The 16,162-nt window shown below is 55.4% G+C and overlaps 6 protein-coding genes across 6 annotated transcripts; 2 read left to right on the top strand and 4 right to left on the bottom strand.

The window, feature by feature from the left end:
- Positions 1-1,256: 1,256 nt before the first annotated feature.
- Positions 1,257-2,764, top strand: pgxB-1 (putative exopolygalacturonase B; the record flags this gene model as incomplete). The annotated part of the gene is made up of 3 exons (XM_032021355.1): positions 1,257-1,753; positions 1,808-1,932; positions 1,989-2,764. 3 exons carry the CDS (start codon positions 1,257-1,259, stop codon positions 2,762-2,764), a joined length of 1,398 nt encoding a protein of 465 aa, XP_031893606.1.
- Positions 2,765-2,954: 190 nt separating this feature from the next.
- On the bottom strand, positions 2,955-3,482 carry CGGC5_v016451 (uncharacterized protein; the record flags this gene model as incomplete). Its single annotated transcript, XM_032021466.1, has 1 exon — positions 2,955-3,482. One exon carries the CDS (start codon positions 3,480-3,482, stop codon positions 2,955-2,957), a length of 528 nt encoding a protein of 175 aa, XP_031893605.1.
- Positions 3,483-4,793: 1,311 nt separating this feature from the next.
- citE-3 (Short chain dehydrogenase citE) lies at positions 4,794-5,838 on the bottom strand (the record flags this gene model as incomplete). Its single annotated transcript, XM_032021579.1, has 3 exons — positions 4,794-4,969; positions 5,033-5,252; positions 5,320-5,838. The coding sequence occupies 3 exons, from the start codon at positions 5,836-5,838 to the stop codon at positions 4,794-4,796; spliced, it is 915 nt and encodes a 304-aa protein (XP_031893267.1).
- A 615-nt stretch (positions 5,839-6,453) lies between these two features.
- gsfR2-2 (Transcription factor gsfR2) lies at positions 6,454-7,923 on the top strand (the record flags this gene model as incomplete). The annotated part of the gene is made up of 1 exon (XM_032021691.1): positions 6,454-7,923. The coding sequence occupies one exon, from the start codon at positions 6,454-6,456 to the stop codon at positions 7,921-7,923; it is 1,470 nt and encodes a 489-aa protein (XP_031893268.1).
- Positions 7,924-8,222: 299 nt separating this feature from the next.
- Copb2 (Coatomer subunit beta') lies at positions 8,223-11,081 on the bottom strand (the record flags this gene model as incomplete). The annotated part of the gene is made up of 5 exons (XM_032021804.1): positions 8,223-9,222; positions 9,271-9,434; positions 9,484-9,899; positions 9,953-10,922; positions 11,064-11,081. 5 exons carry the CDS (start codon positions 11,079-11,081, stop codon positions 8,223-8,225), a joined length of 2,568 nt encoding a protein of 855 aa, XP_031893265.1.
- Positions 11,082-12,035: 954 nt separating this feature from the next.
- On the bottom strand, positions 12,036-13,223 carry CGGC5_v016455 (Mannitol-1-phosphate 5-dehydrogenase; the record flags this gene model as incomplete). The annotated part of the gene is made up of 1 exon (XM_032021917.1): positions 12,036-13,223. One exon carries the CDS (start codon positions 13,221-13,223, stop codon positions 12,036-12,038), a length of 1,188 nt encoding a protein of 395 aa, XP_031893266.1.
- Positions 13,224-16,162: the final 2,939 nt, after the last annotated feature.

Consider the following 16,162-nt stretch of genomic DNA (forward strand, 5'->3'; position numbering starts at 1 on the left):
AGATCTCGAAGTGGAAACGAGAAGGCCACTGAAAGGCTCCAATTACGTAGTTTTCTATCATAGTGATGGCCTTCAATGAAGTGGCCTTACAACTGTTTGACATCTAGGTAATTTGGCAAAGTAAACAGGCGTTGAAATCGCTGTGTTTCTGCTAGAGAAATTTGACCAAGAAAAAGAAAGAAAAACACTATGGAAGTCGCGCGCATCCCTGGGCTTTACGTGACCCATTGACGGCCAGCGGACAACAAAAACGCCAAAGTTCACTGTGTCAAGAGCTGAGATTTTCAGGCGACCTGGGAAACAGAACGTCAGATTATAAAAACGTCGTCGCCCCGGGAATAATTCACGTAAGGCCTCTTGGCATTGTCTGCCAAGACACCAAGCGGCCAAGGTGAGTGAAGCTTTGCGGCGTCGGCAACACGGAGAGATCTCCTTTCTTGGCCATGCATCCACCGCCATCCTCCACATCACGACGCGGGGGACTACCAGGTGGAAAAAGAAATGGATCACTGGGGGAAATGGGCTTCGTGCGGGGGATCAAGACTAGCGGCGCAGGTCGAACGCATCCGATTGTCGGCTAGTTTTCTCCGGCGACAGCGGTTGAGAAATCCCATCAATCACTTCCTCGCGTGGAAGAGACGGTGCAGTCGACCCTGGAGCCGATATGCAGGCCACCTGCACAATCTCCGAATCCACCTCAGCCAACAAGCCTCCCTCTCCATCTTCCCCAACTTCTCACAACACCGCAATGGGGTTGCGGTTGGTCCCCCAAAGCGTGGCCGGGCTGTGGCCCGGTGCAGCGGTCTGCTGATTACGCGGATGGACTGATGCAGGCGATGAACGGCAGGAGAAACAAGGGCATGATAGGTGGAATGGAACGCTGTGGTTTCTCCCCTCGTGCAGCATACGCTTGGTTATTTCCAGATGGCTGGGTGAAGCGAGACTAGCTTCATATCGGCCCCTGCTATCTTACCCCGACTTTGGGGAAATAAACAGCACGTTTGGGGTCGTGGTGGTGTTGGTCATGATGATCTCTTGAAAATGCGGGAAAAGAAATTGAGGAGAGCTGTGCCAACGTCGCTTGGCGATGCAGGTCCAATGCCAAGCAGTTCGAGTATATGAAGAGACTCGGCCTCACAAGAATTGCAATGGATGGCTGATCACCTCTCCCGAGCAGCCCTTTCCCTTGGCATCTCACTTGGCAACCCTCCTCGACGTGTGTGTTTCCTCCTCCTCGTCCAATCCCACACGCAGCCATGAGAGTCTCATCCCTCCTCGCCACCTTGGCCGCTGCTGGCACTGCGCTCTCGAGCGCAATTGAACTTCCGGCCGGCGTTCCTCGTAACATCCAGGAGTTTCGCGAGAAGCACCCTTACGAGAAGCGCGGAAAGGACTGCCACCGCAAGACCTACACCATCCGCGCCTCCAAGAACGACCTGGACGACATCTCTGATGAGTTTGTCGAGGGTCTGAAGAAGGCCAACAACGGCGGCACGCTCTACCTCCCCGCCAACCAGACTTTCATCATCGGCAAGCCGCTCGACCTGACTTGGCTGAATGATGTGCACGTTCACTGGGAGGGTGAGATCAAGTTCACCAACGACACTCCCTACTGGCAGGAGAATGCCTTCACCCACCCTTTCCAGAACTCCATCATGTTCTGGAAGTGGGGTGGCAACAAGGTGAAGCTGTACGGAGAGGGTGTTCTCAACGGCAATGGCCAACGGTGGTGGAACGAGTTCGCGGGTCTTGAGTAAGTCTCCTGCGTTATACTCCGAAGGCGTTCGAGGTTGCTGACAGTTCGAAGGATTCTTGACCCTGACAACACTTACCTGCGTCCTATCCTGTTCTACGCCGAGAACGCGACTGGCCTGTCTATGGAGGGCCTCCACCTCAAGGACTCGCCTTGCTGGACCACCTTTGTCGTGACTTGTAAGCACAAAGCGCCGTACAGAATCTTGTGTGTACACAGCTGACATCCTCCTCAGCCAAGGATATCTCCTTCAAGGACGTCATTGTCACCGCCGAGTCCAACAACGCCACTGCCCTTCCCAAGAACACCGACTTCTTCGACTCCCTCAATGTCGAGGATGTCCGCGTGGAGCGCACCTGGGTTAACATCGGCGACGACTGCTTCTCGCCCAAGTCTAACGCCACCAACATCCACGTTGACACCATGTACTGCAACGGTACTCACGGCCAATCCATGGGCTCCCTGGGCCAGTACGCCGGCGAGAAGAGCTTCGTCAAGGATGTCGTCATCGAGAACGTCTGGATGCTCAACGGCCAGCACGGCGCTCGCCTCAAGACCTGGGCCGGCCCTAACGTCGGCTACGGTTTCATCGACAACGTCACCTTCCGCAACTTCTGGCAGGCCAACAACGAGTACACGGCCTTCATTGACTCGTGCTACTTCAACATCAATGCCTCAGTCTGCGAGCAGTACCCTTCGCAGATGAACATCTCCAACATCTTGTTTGAGAACTTCTCGGGATATAGCAGCGGCAAGTATGGCCGTGCCGTTGCTAAATTGACCTGCTCAACCAACCCCAACGCTGTTTGTGATAACATCCAGTTCAAGAACTTCAACATCACCACACCCTGTGGCGGCGAGCCTGTCATTCTATGCGACGGTATCAAGGGCGGCATTGGCATGCCTTGCATCCCGTCCAACAGCACTGAGGCCAAGGAAGCCCTGGCGGCCAAGTGCACAACGGCGTTGGCTGAGGCTACGCCGTGGGTTGTCAGACCCTATGACGCTTAGAGATGATGTTTCCATAGAAGGCACAGACGGTTCACGGGTTATGATGAAAAGCGGCGGCGGATTTACTTCAAGTCGTTGATAGCGACATAGATTCATGTACAAACTTTAACCAGCAAATACAATTTTGATATCCACGGTCCGAATTGCGCCAGTCCCAGCCCCAAAATGACACAATTACAACTTTGAGTCTCTACAAGAAAGCAGCTGCACCAACAAAGCCGGCGGCAGCGACAGCAGCAGCAACCATGCCGGTCTCACGAGGACCGGCGTTCTTGGTACCAGTGCCTCCAGAACCACCAGCCGTGCCCGTCGCCTTTGAGCCACCGGAGCCGGCGCTGGTAGCTGTGCAGACGGGAATCTCGGTGGTGAGGTCCGTGAGAGTGGAGCACTGAGAAAGGGCAGAGGCGATGGAGGCCGAGTTGGCGTCGACCCAGCTGAGGACTGCAGAGGTGTAGCTTGCGTAGTCGGAGCTGAGATCGGAGGGGACAGTGACGCTGCAAGGGTCCGTCTGGGTCGAGGCTGTCATCTCGTAGGAAACGAGCTTGGGGGGAGGCGTAGGCGCGTTGGAGTAGACGGTAGCCAGGGCGTTGAGACAGGGGTCGGCCGAAGCGTCGGTCTGGCGCGGGAGGATATCCCGGCGAACACGGTCCGGACGGACGTCCATGACGGCGACAGCCGAGCCGGCGAGGGCGGCGACGAAGGTGATCTTGGCGAGCATCTTGACTGAAGAAAGGTGGGTTGTAGGAAACGAAACTGATTTAATGAGCGTTGACAGTAGAAGTTTGAGAGATGCAATGTTTGTCGGGCTGAGTTGATGACGATTAGAAACCAGCCATAACGGAAGACCGGCAACGCTCAAGTTAAATAGATTCTATCCACGATGAGTGCCCCTGATCCTCAACGTTGGAGCCTAATTTCACACAGCAAAAATCAGGACAACTCCGACGCGCCGGATAGCCGCCATGGAGGACGTGCACTTCCTAGTGGCAGTCTAGTTCTGACATGATGGCGTTGTGAATATGACAGGAACGTCAAGAGATCATAGCCTTGGTGTGGTGATGGAATTAGCATGGCCACCGGCGTGCACACGGATGTCAGGCAACCGTCGACCATTCCCTTGGGGATGCCAAACCTTTCAGCTAGAGCAGATCTTTTCCATGTTTCATCGTGCCATTCTGCCTGGCTTTACCATGAAGAGCAATCTGAGTGAAGTAGCAATGAGCTTAAAGGGTTTAGAGTCGTTTCGACGAGGCATTCAGGGGAGGTGGCTTAGCTAGTTATCAGGCTAGACGGCATCAGGGCTAGGGGTGAACCAGATCGGCTGCCCAGAGCCGAGCGATTATGGGAAAATGACGATGTGTGTCAAGGTCCTGATTCATGCCAGAAAGAGAAGTATAGAAGTTGAGCTGTGGGGAAGATACTGCGTAGCAACGGGATCGCAAGGGACGTTGCTCGTCCTCATATGCCTGGCTGGCTTTTGATGCGATGAGCATGGGATTCAGAATAGACAACCTAGGTACATCTGACCTTAGGTAGTGTATGTATGTGTCGCGTTGCTTCTAATAACAGACAAATTTCAACCAATACGCCTTCGCTGACCTCTTTGACAGTTCCTCATGTCTTCCTCGGCTGATAGAAGTTCAAGCCGTGACAGAGTCAGCCCAGCAGCTGATGTCTTCAAAAATTTGGGGGTGATGTTTTTCAGCCACCGCATTAAACCAATGGTTCAGCCCTGCGCTAAAATTCTTGGCAAATTTAAGCATTCAGATATGCCCAACGGTCAGCGACTGTGTGGCGTCAGCTGAGACTCCTCGAATTCCCTTTCTCAGAGGCTTTCCCGAAACGGCAATCAGCTGGGCGAACGAGTGTAAAGTAGCCTGCGCCTTACAAGGCATCAAGATTAAGTTCTTTATCTACAATCAGGCAAGAATCTTATTGCGTTTATTGAGGGTAAATAAGCAGAAAAGGGTCTATCTGTGCGTGAAATACACCAAACCCACTTGCAGGATCTCTGAGTGAGGACTATACCTCACTGTTGCAGTCCAACGATGCCAACCTTGAGAAACTCTGGGTTGTTCTCGATGTTTCTCTTGATATCTCCCGTTCTCAATTCATCAATATCCCAGGCAGCCCAGACGAAGCGACCATGCAGGAACCGAGCTTCGTCTGAAGCCGCCCACACAGCAAAGTGACCACCCAGCTTCTCTACACGAGGAAGTCAGTCAGTCGGATTCCTTCGTCGCATAAATGCCCATGAGAACCACTCACCATCATCAAATGGATAGATGTCTCTGGGAACATAAGACTTGAAGATGTCCGTGTAAACAACACCCGGGTGGAAGTTGATGATTTGCATCTTCTCAACAGGCGTATCATTGGCGATTCTCTGCAGGAGCATGGTGCCCGCGTTTTTGGTCGTGCTGTACGCGGGCCAAAGAGCCGCCTTGGGGAAGTTATGGGTAGCTTCAGTTGAGACGCTGACGAGGAACTATCATGGTTATTGATGTCAGTCATACTATTCAAGCCAACCTGACCGGGAGTCGCATGAAACACACCTTTTGACGATTCTCGCCTGCCTTCTGTTTGTAGAACCTCTCGGTAAAGTCGAGGTGGGATCGCACATTGACAAGGTACTGGCTCCAGACCTCATCGCGACCCAGCTCCAGGATGGGGCTACCAGCCGAAACAATTGCAGCATTGAGGACCAGCACATCAACAAAGATGCCATGGTTCTCGAAGCTCTTCCAAAGCGCATCCGTCTCGCCAAGATCGCCTATATCAGATTGGCGGCCCTCGATCTTTACAGAAGGATACTCTTTGCGAAGCTGCGATGCGGCTTCGTCGAGGACGTTCTGGCGCCGGCCGAGGATGATGATGTGTTTGGCACCGGCTTGGGCGAACCCCTGCGCAATGGAGAAGCCAATTCCAGCGGAGCCACCGGTGATAACGACCGTCCTACCGGCTTGAGACAGCTCTGGGCGAGCAGGGTCGATAGTCGGATAGGTTGTCTTGTGGGTGGTCTTGGTGAAGGTGCTGCCGTCTTGACCGGCGGTTTTGGCAAAGAGGGTATCCATGGCTGTCGAATCTTGTTAAAAGGCGTTGGCTGCGATTGCGTAGTCGAATTGATCGAGTTTGAGCGCGCTGATACTGTTGCGGGAACCCTCACTTGAAGCCAACTGAAGATTCCCTTCTCTTATACCAACGACTGTAGCCATCATCCATCTACACGATCACGATCACGTCTTGCGTCGCGAGAATTCGCTCGCCAACAAGTGAGCTCCGTTTTGTCATCATCGGAAGCACTCATCAAAAATTGGTTGGTTGTTCCTCTGGAAAAAGAGCTTTGTAAGAACATGCGGCCGCTTTCCCGCCAAGCCCCGCAAGAAACCCGACGGAACTTCCGCAAGATTCCCGCAAACTTGCCGCCGGAAACCCGCAAAACCCGCACGAATCGGCCGCGCCCACCGCCAATGCTCCGGCTTACGTCTTCGGAGCTGACAAACGTCAGGCCTCTGCTGCAACAGCCACATTTGTCCTCCATCCCGCTTCTCAATCATCAGTAACGTTATTTCGTGTTAACGACGACCCCGCTAGAGTAAACAATCGTGCAAGAGCACTTCCCGTCGGATACCAGTCGGGGCTCTGCTTTCATCCGCACCGCCCGAGATCCTTCTCTATTGCATCGCGCGATGGCGCGCATTTCCAAGCAAAAAGCATGCATAGCCTGCACTGAATCCAAGCGCCGCTGCGATAAGGGGCTCCCATCGTGTACACGGTGCGACGATCGGGATGTCGACTGTCACTATCCTGTCACCAAGCGCCGACGGCCCCGGCCCCACGAAGCCGTCGGACTCTCAGAAGCAGCCGTTTCATCTGCGGCGGCGGTAGCATCACCAGACCTCTTCTCTCTTGACGCCGGTCCTCTATCCATCGGACTGGGAAGCAACCCGTGGATCGACTTTGGAAACCTCCCTTCCGACGTGAACACCGCGCAACCCGCCGCCGCACCTGTCAACCCACAAGCATCCGCCCCTCTGCCGCAACAGGCCCCCAACACCACAACCTCAGACACAGACAGAGATCCGGTCGCACGAGACATCGCCCGGAGCAAATGGTTCCTCGCCCCTTCGACATGGCGCATCGACCACTTACCAACGCCCCCACGAAACATCTACCCGACCTCGGTCCTGACAAACTTCACCCGCGGCCTCCAGACTTGGGTCCACCGCTGGGTCCTGCACGGCCACAACCCCTTCATTCATCGTAGCATGTACGCAGAAGGCAACTACTTCCCCTCATGTCTCCAAGACGCCTTCACCTCCGCGTCCATGTACCACCACAAGACACCCCAAAACGAAGCTTTCGTCTACCGAATCCTCGACGAGAGGGTAACAGCCATGATGGCATCCCAGCCCGTCACGGACGAGACATCCCTCTCCGTCCCGCTTCTAGAAACACGAGACCACCTCGCAAGAGTCCAGGCCCTCTTCGTCTACACCGTCCTCCGCCTCTTCGATGGCTCCATAAGCCAACGCGCCGCCGCCGAGGTCCACCTCCCGACCCTGTCCCTCTGGTGCAGACAGCTCTGGGACTCGGCCTCCCTCGACGCCAACGCCCTCTCGGAGAACCTTGTCCCCGTCTCGAAATACTGCAACGACATGTCCGCCCAACGAAACAACCCCCGGGACGAGGACGACACCTACGACTCGGACCTCTCAACCTACAACCTCTGGGTCCTCTCGGAATCCGTCCGCCGCACGTGGCTCATCGTGACGTGCACCGTCGGTGTCTACGCCACCCTCAAAGGAAGCTGGTCAGAGTGCCCCGGCGGAGCTCTCTTCACCGCCCGCGCAGGCCTCTGGGACGCCCCGTCCGCCCCGCGATGGGCGTCTCTCTGCAGAGAGCTGGCTGCGGGGAACAAAGACGCGTACGAGCGTTTGACGCGGGAAGAGACTCAGACTGGTGGTGTTGGCGGGACATGCTGCGATGGGACCTTCTTCGTTCCGTCGTTCCATTCCGAGGGCTTGTTTCGCAACGCTGCTGCCGCCGACGTGGACGAGTTTGCGAGGCACCTGTTCACCATCATCTGGGGTCTTGACCGAGTTGAGAGTTGGGCTTTGAACACGGCGTCGGCGGGGGAGGTTTGTCTTACTTACTAGAGTATGCCACATGTACAATCATTGACACGGCGTTGGGCGGTTGACCTTGTAAGGTGTCTCACATCTTCAGAATCAAGAACAAGTAACAATCAACGTATATACATGTACAACTTTTTCATGCCAACAGTGTGACAGGAGATGACATGGTGCATAAAACAGCTTCCATTTATTTGCAAGGCATGATCATTACCGTCAACGCCCGTCGAGGCAGGACCAGACACTTCGACATCTAGGCCTTTTGCGTTCCCCTTACCTTACTATAATCAAATTTCATTCGAGACAACCGAGCACAAATTTTCCTACTCGTCGTCCTCTTCAGCCTCCTCTTCTTCTTCCGCTTCCTCCTCGGCCTCCTCAGCCTCCTCCTCGGGTTCTGCGGGTGACTCAGTGCCGTTGACCGCCTTGACCTCAGTCACCTCGGTGGCAATGCCGCCCTCCTTCTCGAGCCTCAACCACTCATCCCACTCAGGGAAAAGCTCCTCGTCCTCTACGGGTGCGCCAATCATCTTAGACACGCGACCCTTCTTGCCCTTGTCGAGGCTCTCCTTCCACTCCTTGACAACCTCTGCCGTCAAACTGGGCTTGTATGTTTGCGAGAACAGGACAGCCTCGGCTAAGCGGCCGGTCTTGGTGAGGATCTCCACACAGCCAGCGACATCACCAAGCAGCCATTGACAACTGAAGGCGACGTTGTGAGCACCAGCCTCCTGGGCCTGCTCGGCCAGTTTTGAAAGACCACTGCGGTCGGAAGTAGAGGAGTAGAGCAGGAGGAGGGATCCAAGATCCTTGGCATGAGTAAAGCACTCTTGTGCGACGGCGACCTGCCATCCTGCAAGAGCGGCATCACCGACTGTCTTCCACTTGTGCTCGACGTCAGCTTCCCTGGCGAGCTCAAGAGCGGTGTCAAGCTGGCCCAGACCAAGGGCAAGCTCGAACTTGTGCTCGGGGTCGGTCGCGACCTCCAGTGCCAGCTCCTTGTGGCCCTGGCCCTCCAAGAAGCGCGCAATCTTGTTAAGCTGATCCGCGGGAATTGTTGGCAGAAGCTCCTGTGCCGTCTCCATATCGTCACGGAGGACCAGAGTCTGGTACTCGAGGACGGGCAGGGACAGGGCAAATGAGGTAACGGCAACATCCTTGTCGGCAAGGTAGATCCTGGAGTCGCGCTGAATGTAGCCCAGGATGTACATGGACTGGTCAAAGTGAGAGACGGTGTAGGTCTGATCACCAACGAGGTAGTTCAAACGGTTGGTGCTGTTGGTGTAGAGGAAGCAGTCGCCAACCCACTCTCCGGTGCGGACGCTGTTACCAAGTCAGTTAAGATCATTGCCAGTTGAGCGAGCGTCCTACCTCTCGTTGATATCGGTAATGACCTCAAAGGCGGCCTCGACGCCATCCTCATCGGCTTCGCCAGACTGAACGCCCTCGACGTAGGCCTCACGTGAAAAGCGGAGGACGTAGAAGGTGTCTTCGCATGCGAGAGCAACAAGCTCACCGCTGTCGGACCAGTACACCTATGCCTATTAGCATTCGTCCGCAACACGTAAACCATATCCAACATACCTCTCTCGGCTCAACCTCGATTCTTCTCACAAGGCCGCCGGTTTGCCAGTCGAAGAACGAGATACCACCCTGGCCCTTAACACCGAGCAGAACACCGCCGGTGAGGCCGTCGGCCTGGAAGCCAACATCGAGGCCGCCCGACTTCTCAACAAAGTTCTTGTAAACCTTGACGCTCGTCGCCGACTCGCGGATGGCGAAGTCGTTGGTGTTCTCCTTGGCCGCCCAGACGAAGTCCAATGCAGAACCGAAAGCCTTGTTGCGCCATGCCAGGGCTGTGTAGATGATGTACTCGCCGTCACCGCAGACAGCAACAAATCGTCCGTTGGGGTTGTGGAGGAGAGTCGAGGGGTACACTTCGCAAGTGCCCATTTCCTTGACGGGGAGGGAGATGGGCTCGTTGTCCTTGATAGAGGCATCTAGGCTTGTTTGTTAGCGACTATTGCAAAGACCAAGAATGGCCATAACCTACCTCCACCCTTGATGATGGCCGAAACGACCTCGTTGTGGCGGGCCCAGATGAGCTTTCCTGAAGCGTCCATGGAGACGGCAGGCTCCTCGCGACCAAGCTTGACGACGACCGCGCCATCATCGAAACCAACAGCGACGCCCTGCTTGCCCTTCTGGTAGGAGACACACCATGCGCGCTCCAGGCCGTAGTTCAGAGATTGCTCGAAACGGTAGGTGTTGGCGTGCCATATCCTAATGGTGCCGTCCTCGGATCCGGAAATGATAACTGGCAATTCGGGGTGGTAGCACGCGAAAGAGACGTTATTCGTGTGGCCCTCGAGGGTGGCGATCAGAGACTTGGTGGTGTAGTCCCAGACCTTGACGGTACGGTCGTCGGACGTTGTCAGGAGGTAGGGCTTGTCGGAGTGAGGGTAGTAGTCGACGTGGTTGACGCCCTTGGCCTCGTGGGCCTCGAGGGTGAAGTTGGGGGTCGCGGAGCCGAGGCTCCAGATCTTGACGGTGCGGTCCAGGGAGGCGGACGCGAAGGTGTTGGTGTCCTTGGGGTTGATGGCCAGGCCCATGACATAGTGGCCGTGACCCTCGAAAACCTGCACGCACTTCCAGCCCTTCTCCCAGTCCCAAAGCTTGATCGTCATGTCATCGGAGGCGGTCAGGACGAAGGGTTGTGTCGGGTGGACGGCGATGGCTCTGATGTAGTCGGGGTGAGCCTCGAAGGAGGTAATCTTCTCTGAGGTGTTGTAGTTGTATACGCGGATCTGGAAGTCATCGGATCCGCAGACGATCCAGTTCTTTCTTGCGACGAATCGGCCAGCTCGCACAGGGACGTCGGTGAGCTCGAAGGTCTTGACGATCTGCTGGGTCTCGTAGGACCAGATGTAGACATGGCCGCTGTAAAGTGTCGTGAGAATCCATGGCTCCTGGGGGTGGAAGTCAATGCCTTTCACCCGCTCGCTGCGGGCGAACAATTGACGCTGGAGGCCGAGGTCAGTTTTGGAGCTATTCAGGAGATGACAGACTGGCGACAGCTGTGGAGCTATCGCGAACGCTGCCAAGGAGCTGCCATTCCCATGCGACAGAGAAAGCTCTGGGGATTAGATTGAGATGAGACGTACCTTGACGTCGACCTTCATCGTGAACACCTATACAGATACCAGCAAGGGAGGAAGGGAAAGGTGATCCTGTCCTCGAAAGGCGAAGTGGGGTGGGATATGCGGCGCTGATGACGACTCTCACGATGGGCTCATGTGTCGCGTTTCGTGGAAATCGAGTAAGCAGTTGGTGTATTAGAGTAGGCTGCTGGAAGCCGGTCGCGGAGGTGGATTGGGAAGCCGCAGGAAGGTGTGTCGTGGTGTGTCGTGGGAATTGATGGCTTCCAGAGCTATGGCAGTCGCAATTTTGGCCAGGTCGGTATTTCGAGCTTCAACAGATGTGTCCCTACCGCGAGTTCAGGAGCTGATTGGTGCCTGACTACATGTGGCTTTTGCCTAAGGCAATCACAATCAAGCCACGCACCACGCTCCCTATCACTGTTCCGCACCAAAAGAGACAGCACCAGCCACAGCATCTTTGGACGAGCGAGCATCAGCCACACTACCCCCACAGGGTTCAATGGCCGTACCAGTGCCACCACCTGTCGCTGGGCACTTACCTAGTACAGCTGCGCTTTTATTGTCTTGGGGCGCGATGTCCGTTTGTGTAATCTCACGATAACTTCACTCACACACTACCAGTACTACTCATTTGCACACATTTCTACACCGCACTGGCTAGGGACACTCATATCTGTAGGAAATAATACCTGTGAATTGCCAAGTAAGGAGATCAAACCTTACAAACGTGAGAGACTATTGTCATATATAGTTACGTTACTTTGAGATCTTGTGATTCAATTTGGTATTGAACATGCCAAGTCCTAATGACTCGGCCACCAACCTGATGAGTTGTAGTGACTAACAAAACTGATGCGCCCAAAGGGCTCTATGTCCCTGTATTCCAAAACGCCGCGCCATTCCCATGATATGCTAAACTCCAAAAGATTCCCGATGCCGTTATCATAAAATTGCTCAAAGGTGAGGACCTTGTAGTCACTCCTCGCTGTCAGCCTGGACCCTGCGGACAACCTCGACAAGCATGGGGTGAATCTTCTCGCTAGCGTGGATGCCGCAAATCTTGGTGACAACATCCTCGGGACCATTCTCAGACATGATCTGAGCAAGTTCCTTGCTCTCATCATCTCCCTTAACCTCCTGGAAGCGGAAAGCCATCTCCGCAGCACGGAGGAGGGCGGAGCAGTCCTGTCCCTTCTCGGCGAGCTCAGCAGCAGGGCCGACAAAACGCTCCTTGCGGCTAAGCTTGCGGAGCGGGGCACGGCCGACACGCTCGACAGCATCCTCGAGATGAGGGTTGCCGATGCGGCGAATGATCTTGGCAGCGTATTCGCGCTGGGCCTTCTCGTCAATGCCGTGCTTGCTGATGATCAGGTTGCTAGTCTCCTCGAGAGCCTTGCGAACCTCGGCCATGATGGCCTTGTCCTGGAGGGCGTCGTAGACAGTACGCTTGCTACGGTTGTAACCGTGGTAAGCAGCAGTGGCATGACCGGTGTTGACGGTGTAGAGCTTGCGCTCGATGAAGGGGGCGAGCTCATCGACCCAGTTGATGCCCTCGATGCTGGGAATCTGCTCGAAGGGAGTGCGCTCGACAACCCACTCGTAGAACTTCTCGAGGGTAACGTCCAAGCCGGCGTCAGGGTCCTGAGCAGGGACGATACGGTCAATGGCAGAGTTGGCGAAGCGAGCACGCTCGTGGTAGCCCTCAAGACGGTGGGGGGCGGTGTTCCTGGGGTCCTTGATGTGCTGGGCAAGGGTGTCGGTAGCACCAATGGCGTTTTCGCAAGCAATGACGGCAATGGGAGCCAGGTTGCTGGGTCGCTTGTCGATACCCTTAGCGATGACAGGGGCGATGAACTTCAGGATGTTCGGGCCGACAGAGCAGGTGACAACGTCGGCGGTGGCGATCTCCTCGACCAAATCAGCCTCATGTGTTTTTGAGTTGATGGCGCGGTAGTTTGTAATGACGTTCTCGTTAGTGCCCTCGGCGCCAACCTCAATCACACGATATGAGGGGGTCTCGTTGAGCTTGTTAATGAGAGCATCGGCGACATCGGCAAAGACGACCTCGTAGCCGGAGTTGTGGAGGAAGCAGGCGACGAATCCACGGCCGATGTTGCCGGCGCCGAAGTGGACGGCCTTCTTGGTTTGTGTTGTTGACGACATATTGGATGTGTGTATAATGCGGTATTGGGGAAATAAAGATGTTGGTACAGATAATCCGACTTAGGAATCTTGTGTAGGTGTGTAGAGTTTATGGTGTTTGGATGAGATCGAATGAAGTTGGGTGATGGTTTGATGGGATGCTCCGAAAAGAAGTAGAAGTGTCGGGGGAATCAGGTAAACTTATATTTCGGGAGACTTCGCCTTCACAGAAGGACGCCCACGATGTAATCAAGTGCGAGTGCCTACACTACAAGAAGGCGGCATGGGATGGCCTTGACGTGTGAAAGGCTCATTTACAGTGGGGGCACCGGCTCAAAATGGAAAGCATGAGGGGAGTGGATGCAAAGGAGGGGGGGACCCATGCGATACGTCGCAGTGACAGCACGTATCCATGACCACTATGTAAACGTCAGTGTACGAATACGTACCGGGCAGAAGGAGGGATCGGGGGGCGTGAGACTGAAGGGAGAGAGGGGACCACCCCGGCTCCTTGGCTCCTGACTCCCTGACTCCTGAGGCAGACACCTCCCTCACTGCTGCGTGTCAAGGACAGACCAAGGACGGGATGGCTCAGGGCAATGACATAACGCCGCATCATCCCCATTATTTCCTGCCTTTGGCGCGAATAGACAGCGCGCCTCTTCCCCTTCATCCCGTCACCCTGCCCGCATTGAAACGGACCGGCGTCGAATTAGCTCTCGACTGCGGCCCTTCGCTGAGCAGTAGGGCCAACGAGCATGCAGCATTTCGTCAAAGAGCCTTGCCGTGTCCTCTGAACAGGTCTGTACCGGTACTTTCACCAGTACAGCCCGCCATCTCCACTGAGGGGAGGGGGGTGTCAGCCGGGAAACACACAATGAAGAGGGGTGCAGTTCCTCCGTTGGTTCGGGATGGGATGGATGTGGATGAATGGGGATGTGGATAAGGCACGAGGGAACCGACGACGTGCTGCCTTTCGTAGGGTCGCCGTGGGTATTGGTAGGCGCCCCTTCGTACTGTCGTTGGACCAGATTTAGTGGTTGCATTTTGAGTACTGGCAAACGGCTGGAAAGGACATCTCAAGCTTTCCGTGTTGATGCTGCAACATGCCTGCTTCTGATGTTCGGTCCTTGCCTCTCTTTTCCTCGTGCCCATCAGTCTGGATGGTGGGATCTCTTCCATCTTCATGCCCGTCAGAAAATAATGGCTCCACCGGCGCAGAGAGAGAGTAACAGCAATGGCAACCTAGAGAGGCGAGGCGAGCTGAAAAGGGTCACCCGTGAAGAATCACAAGCATGGCATGTGGTGAGCGCTTTAGCAGCTGGTGTGCCTCAAGTGCGTGTGTGAGAGAGTGGTGGTGTGGCACATCGCTTATGACTCCAACAAGGAGCATATGCCAGAACGCCCAAGGCCTTAGCATATCCGCACTATCACTTCAAAATAGACCAGCCGAGACACTGACGCTGGCTTGATCATCACCGTGATTGAACGCCTGCGTTGCTTGCTTGCTTGACATGCCTGGCCTGTCTGCGGGATGGCTATATCCTTCACTGAAAGGATATACCGTACGCCCGCTCCGAGTACCTCAGCCCCTCTGCTGCCCCTCCCGAGGGCCCGTGGTCCGGGTGTTGATGGGTGGGCGGGCGTATGGGTGGATGAAAGCGATGCCGGTTCCGTCCGGTCTGGAACCACGAGGACCCTGAAATGAGTGCAACATGGAACATGTGGTGGCCTGGGCCGCAATGATGATCAGTACCTGATGGCATAGCATGAGTACCAGCACCACCTCAAGTCTCTCGCGTGGACTTATCCAAAGCGGGCGGCCAGTGTGTCGAGCAATATCAACGTTGGCTCATGAAGGGGGAAGGCCATGGCTGGCGAGTGGCCGAGGTAGAGGGATTTTTGTGCGTTATCGTGGCATCGGATCGGGATGAAAATCAATCGCAATCGTGGATCAGCAGTCTGTTACCGATAGGTCGCACTATTGGGTGTCAGGGACTGGCGCTTCCGTGGCCTGTTCCTGAATCTCCCTGCGCCCGCCTCACGATGAATGGTCGGACGGAGCGCCGAAGGCGCCGAGATACCATGGTGAAGATTTGAGGCCAAGGCGGCATTGGCAGAGTGTATTTGGAGGACGCAACGTCAAATGACGATCGCGTCCTTTGAACGCTCCTTGCGGTAATTTTCGAAAGGGCCGGCCTGCAACCCGAGCAACAAAATTGGTCCAGAAACCATGCGATGCCACGTCCGTCAATCAAGCGCAAACTTGTCAGAGAATCGCTAAATGCAGTCTGTATACCATTAATCGGAACATGAGCGGGGGTGACTCGGCTGCCCTGGCCGCCGGGCTGAATGAGCATTGAAGATGGGCTGCGGACAAATCAACATCAACAAGTGCGTGCCATGGATCATGGAGTGATGGGTGTTGCGAATGGTGAAAGGCCCCTCTTCGGTTGATTTTGGCAGACTGCCCCTCATTCTGCTCGGCGTCGCCTTGCTTGCGCCTTGCCCCGCGCCCAGCCCCCCCTGGTCTTCTTCAGTGTCGATGGGTGGTTGCAACTCTGATTTCAGCCATGAAACGGGACGGATTCCCGCGAAGGAGGTTATCTGAGGATTGGGGTGATTACGGCGGCGGTTGTTCGTCGGCTCGCAGGAGCGCTCCGTCAGGGATGGGCGCCACAAACGCTTCGGTTTGATTCGTGGAGGGGACGAGATGGCGCCACTTTGGTGTTTGCTGTCGCGGCGCCCAGGCGAGGAGGCCCCGCAGCTGCTCGCTTTATTGACGCCGACGGTGACGAGACGGGCATGATGCAGCGGAGATTCGGAGAGATGGTGAATAGGCATACCAGGACAGTTGTAGGGCACGTATCCGTAGCGTATCCGTACCGACATGGCTGGACAAGTGGATATGCTGCGGATTCGACCGCAGGTTGTTTGGTGGGTTCAGGTTGTGGGTTGTG

This window comes from Colletotrichum fructicola (genome assembly GCF_000319635.2).
Source record: "Colletotrichum fructicola Nara gc5 chromosome Unknown KSG_Nara_v1_contig10, whole genome shotgun sequence".
Lineage (NCBI taxonomy): Eukaryota > Fungi > Ascomycota > Sordariomycetes > Glomerellales > Glomerellaceae > Colletotrichum > Colletotrichum fructicola.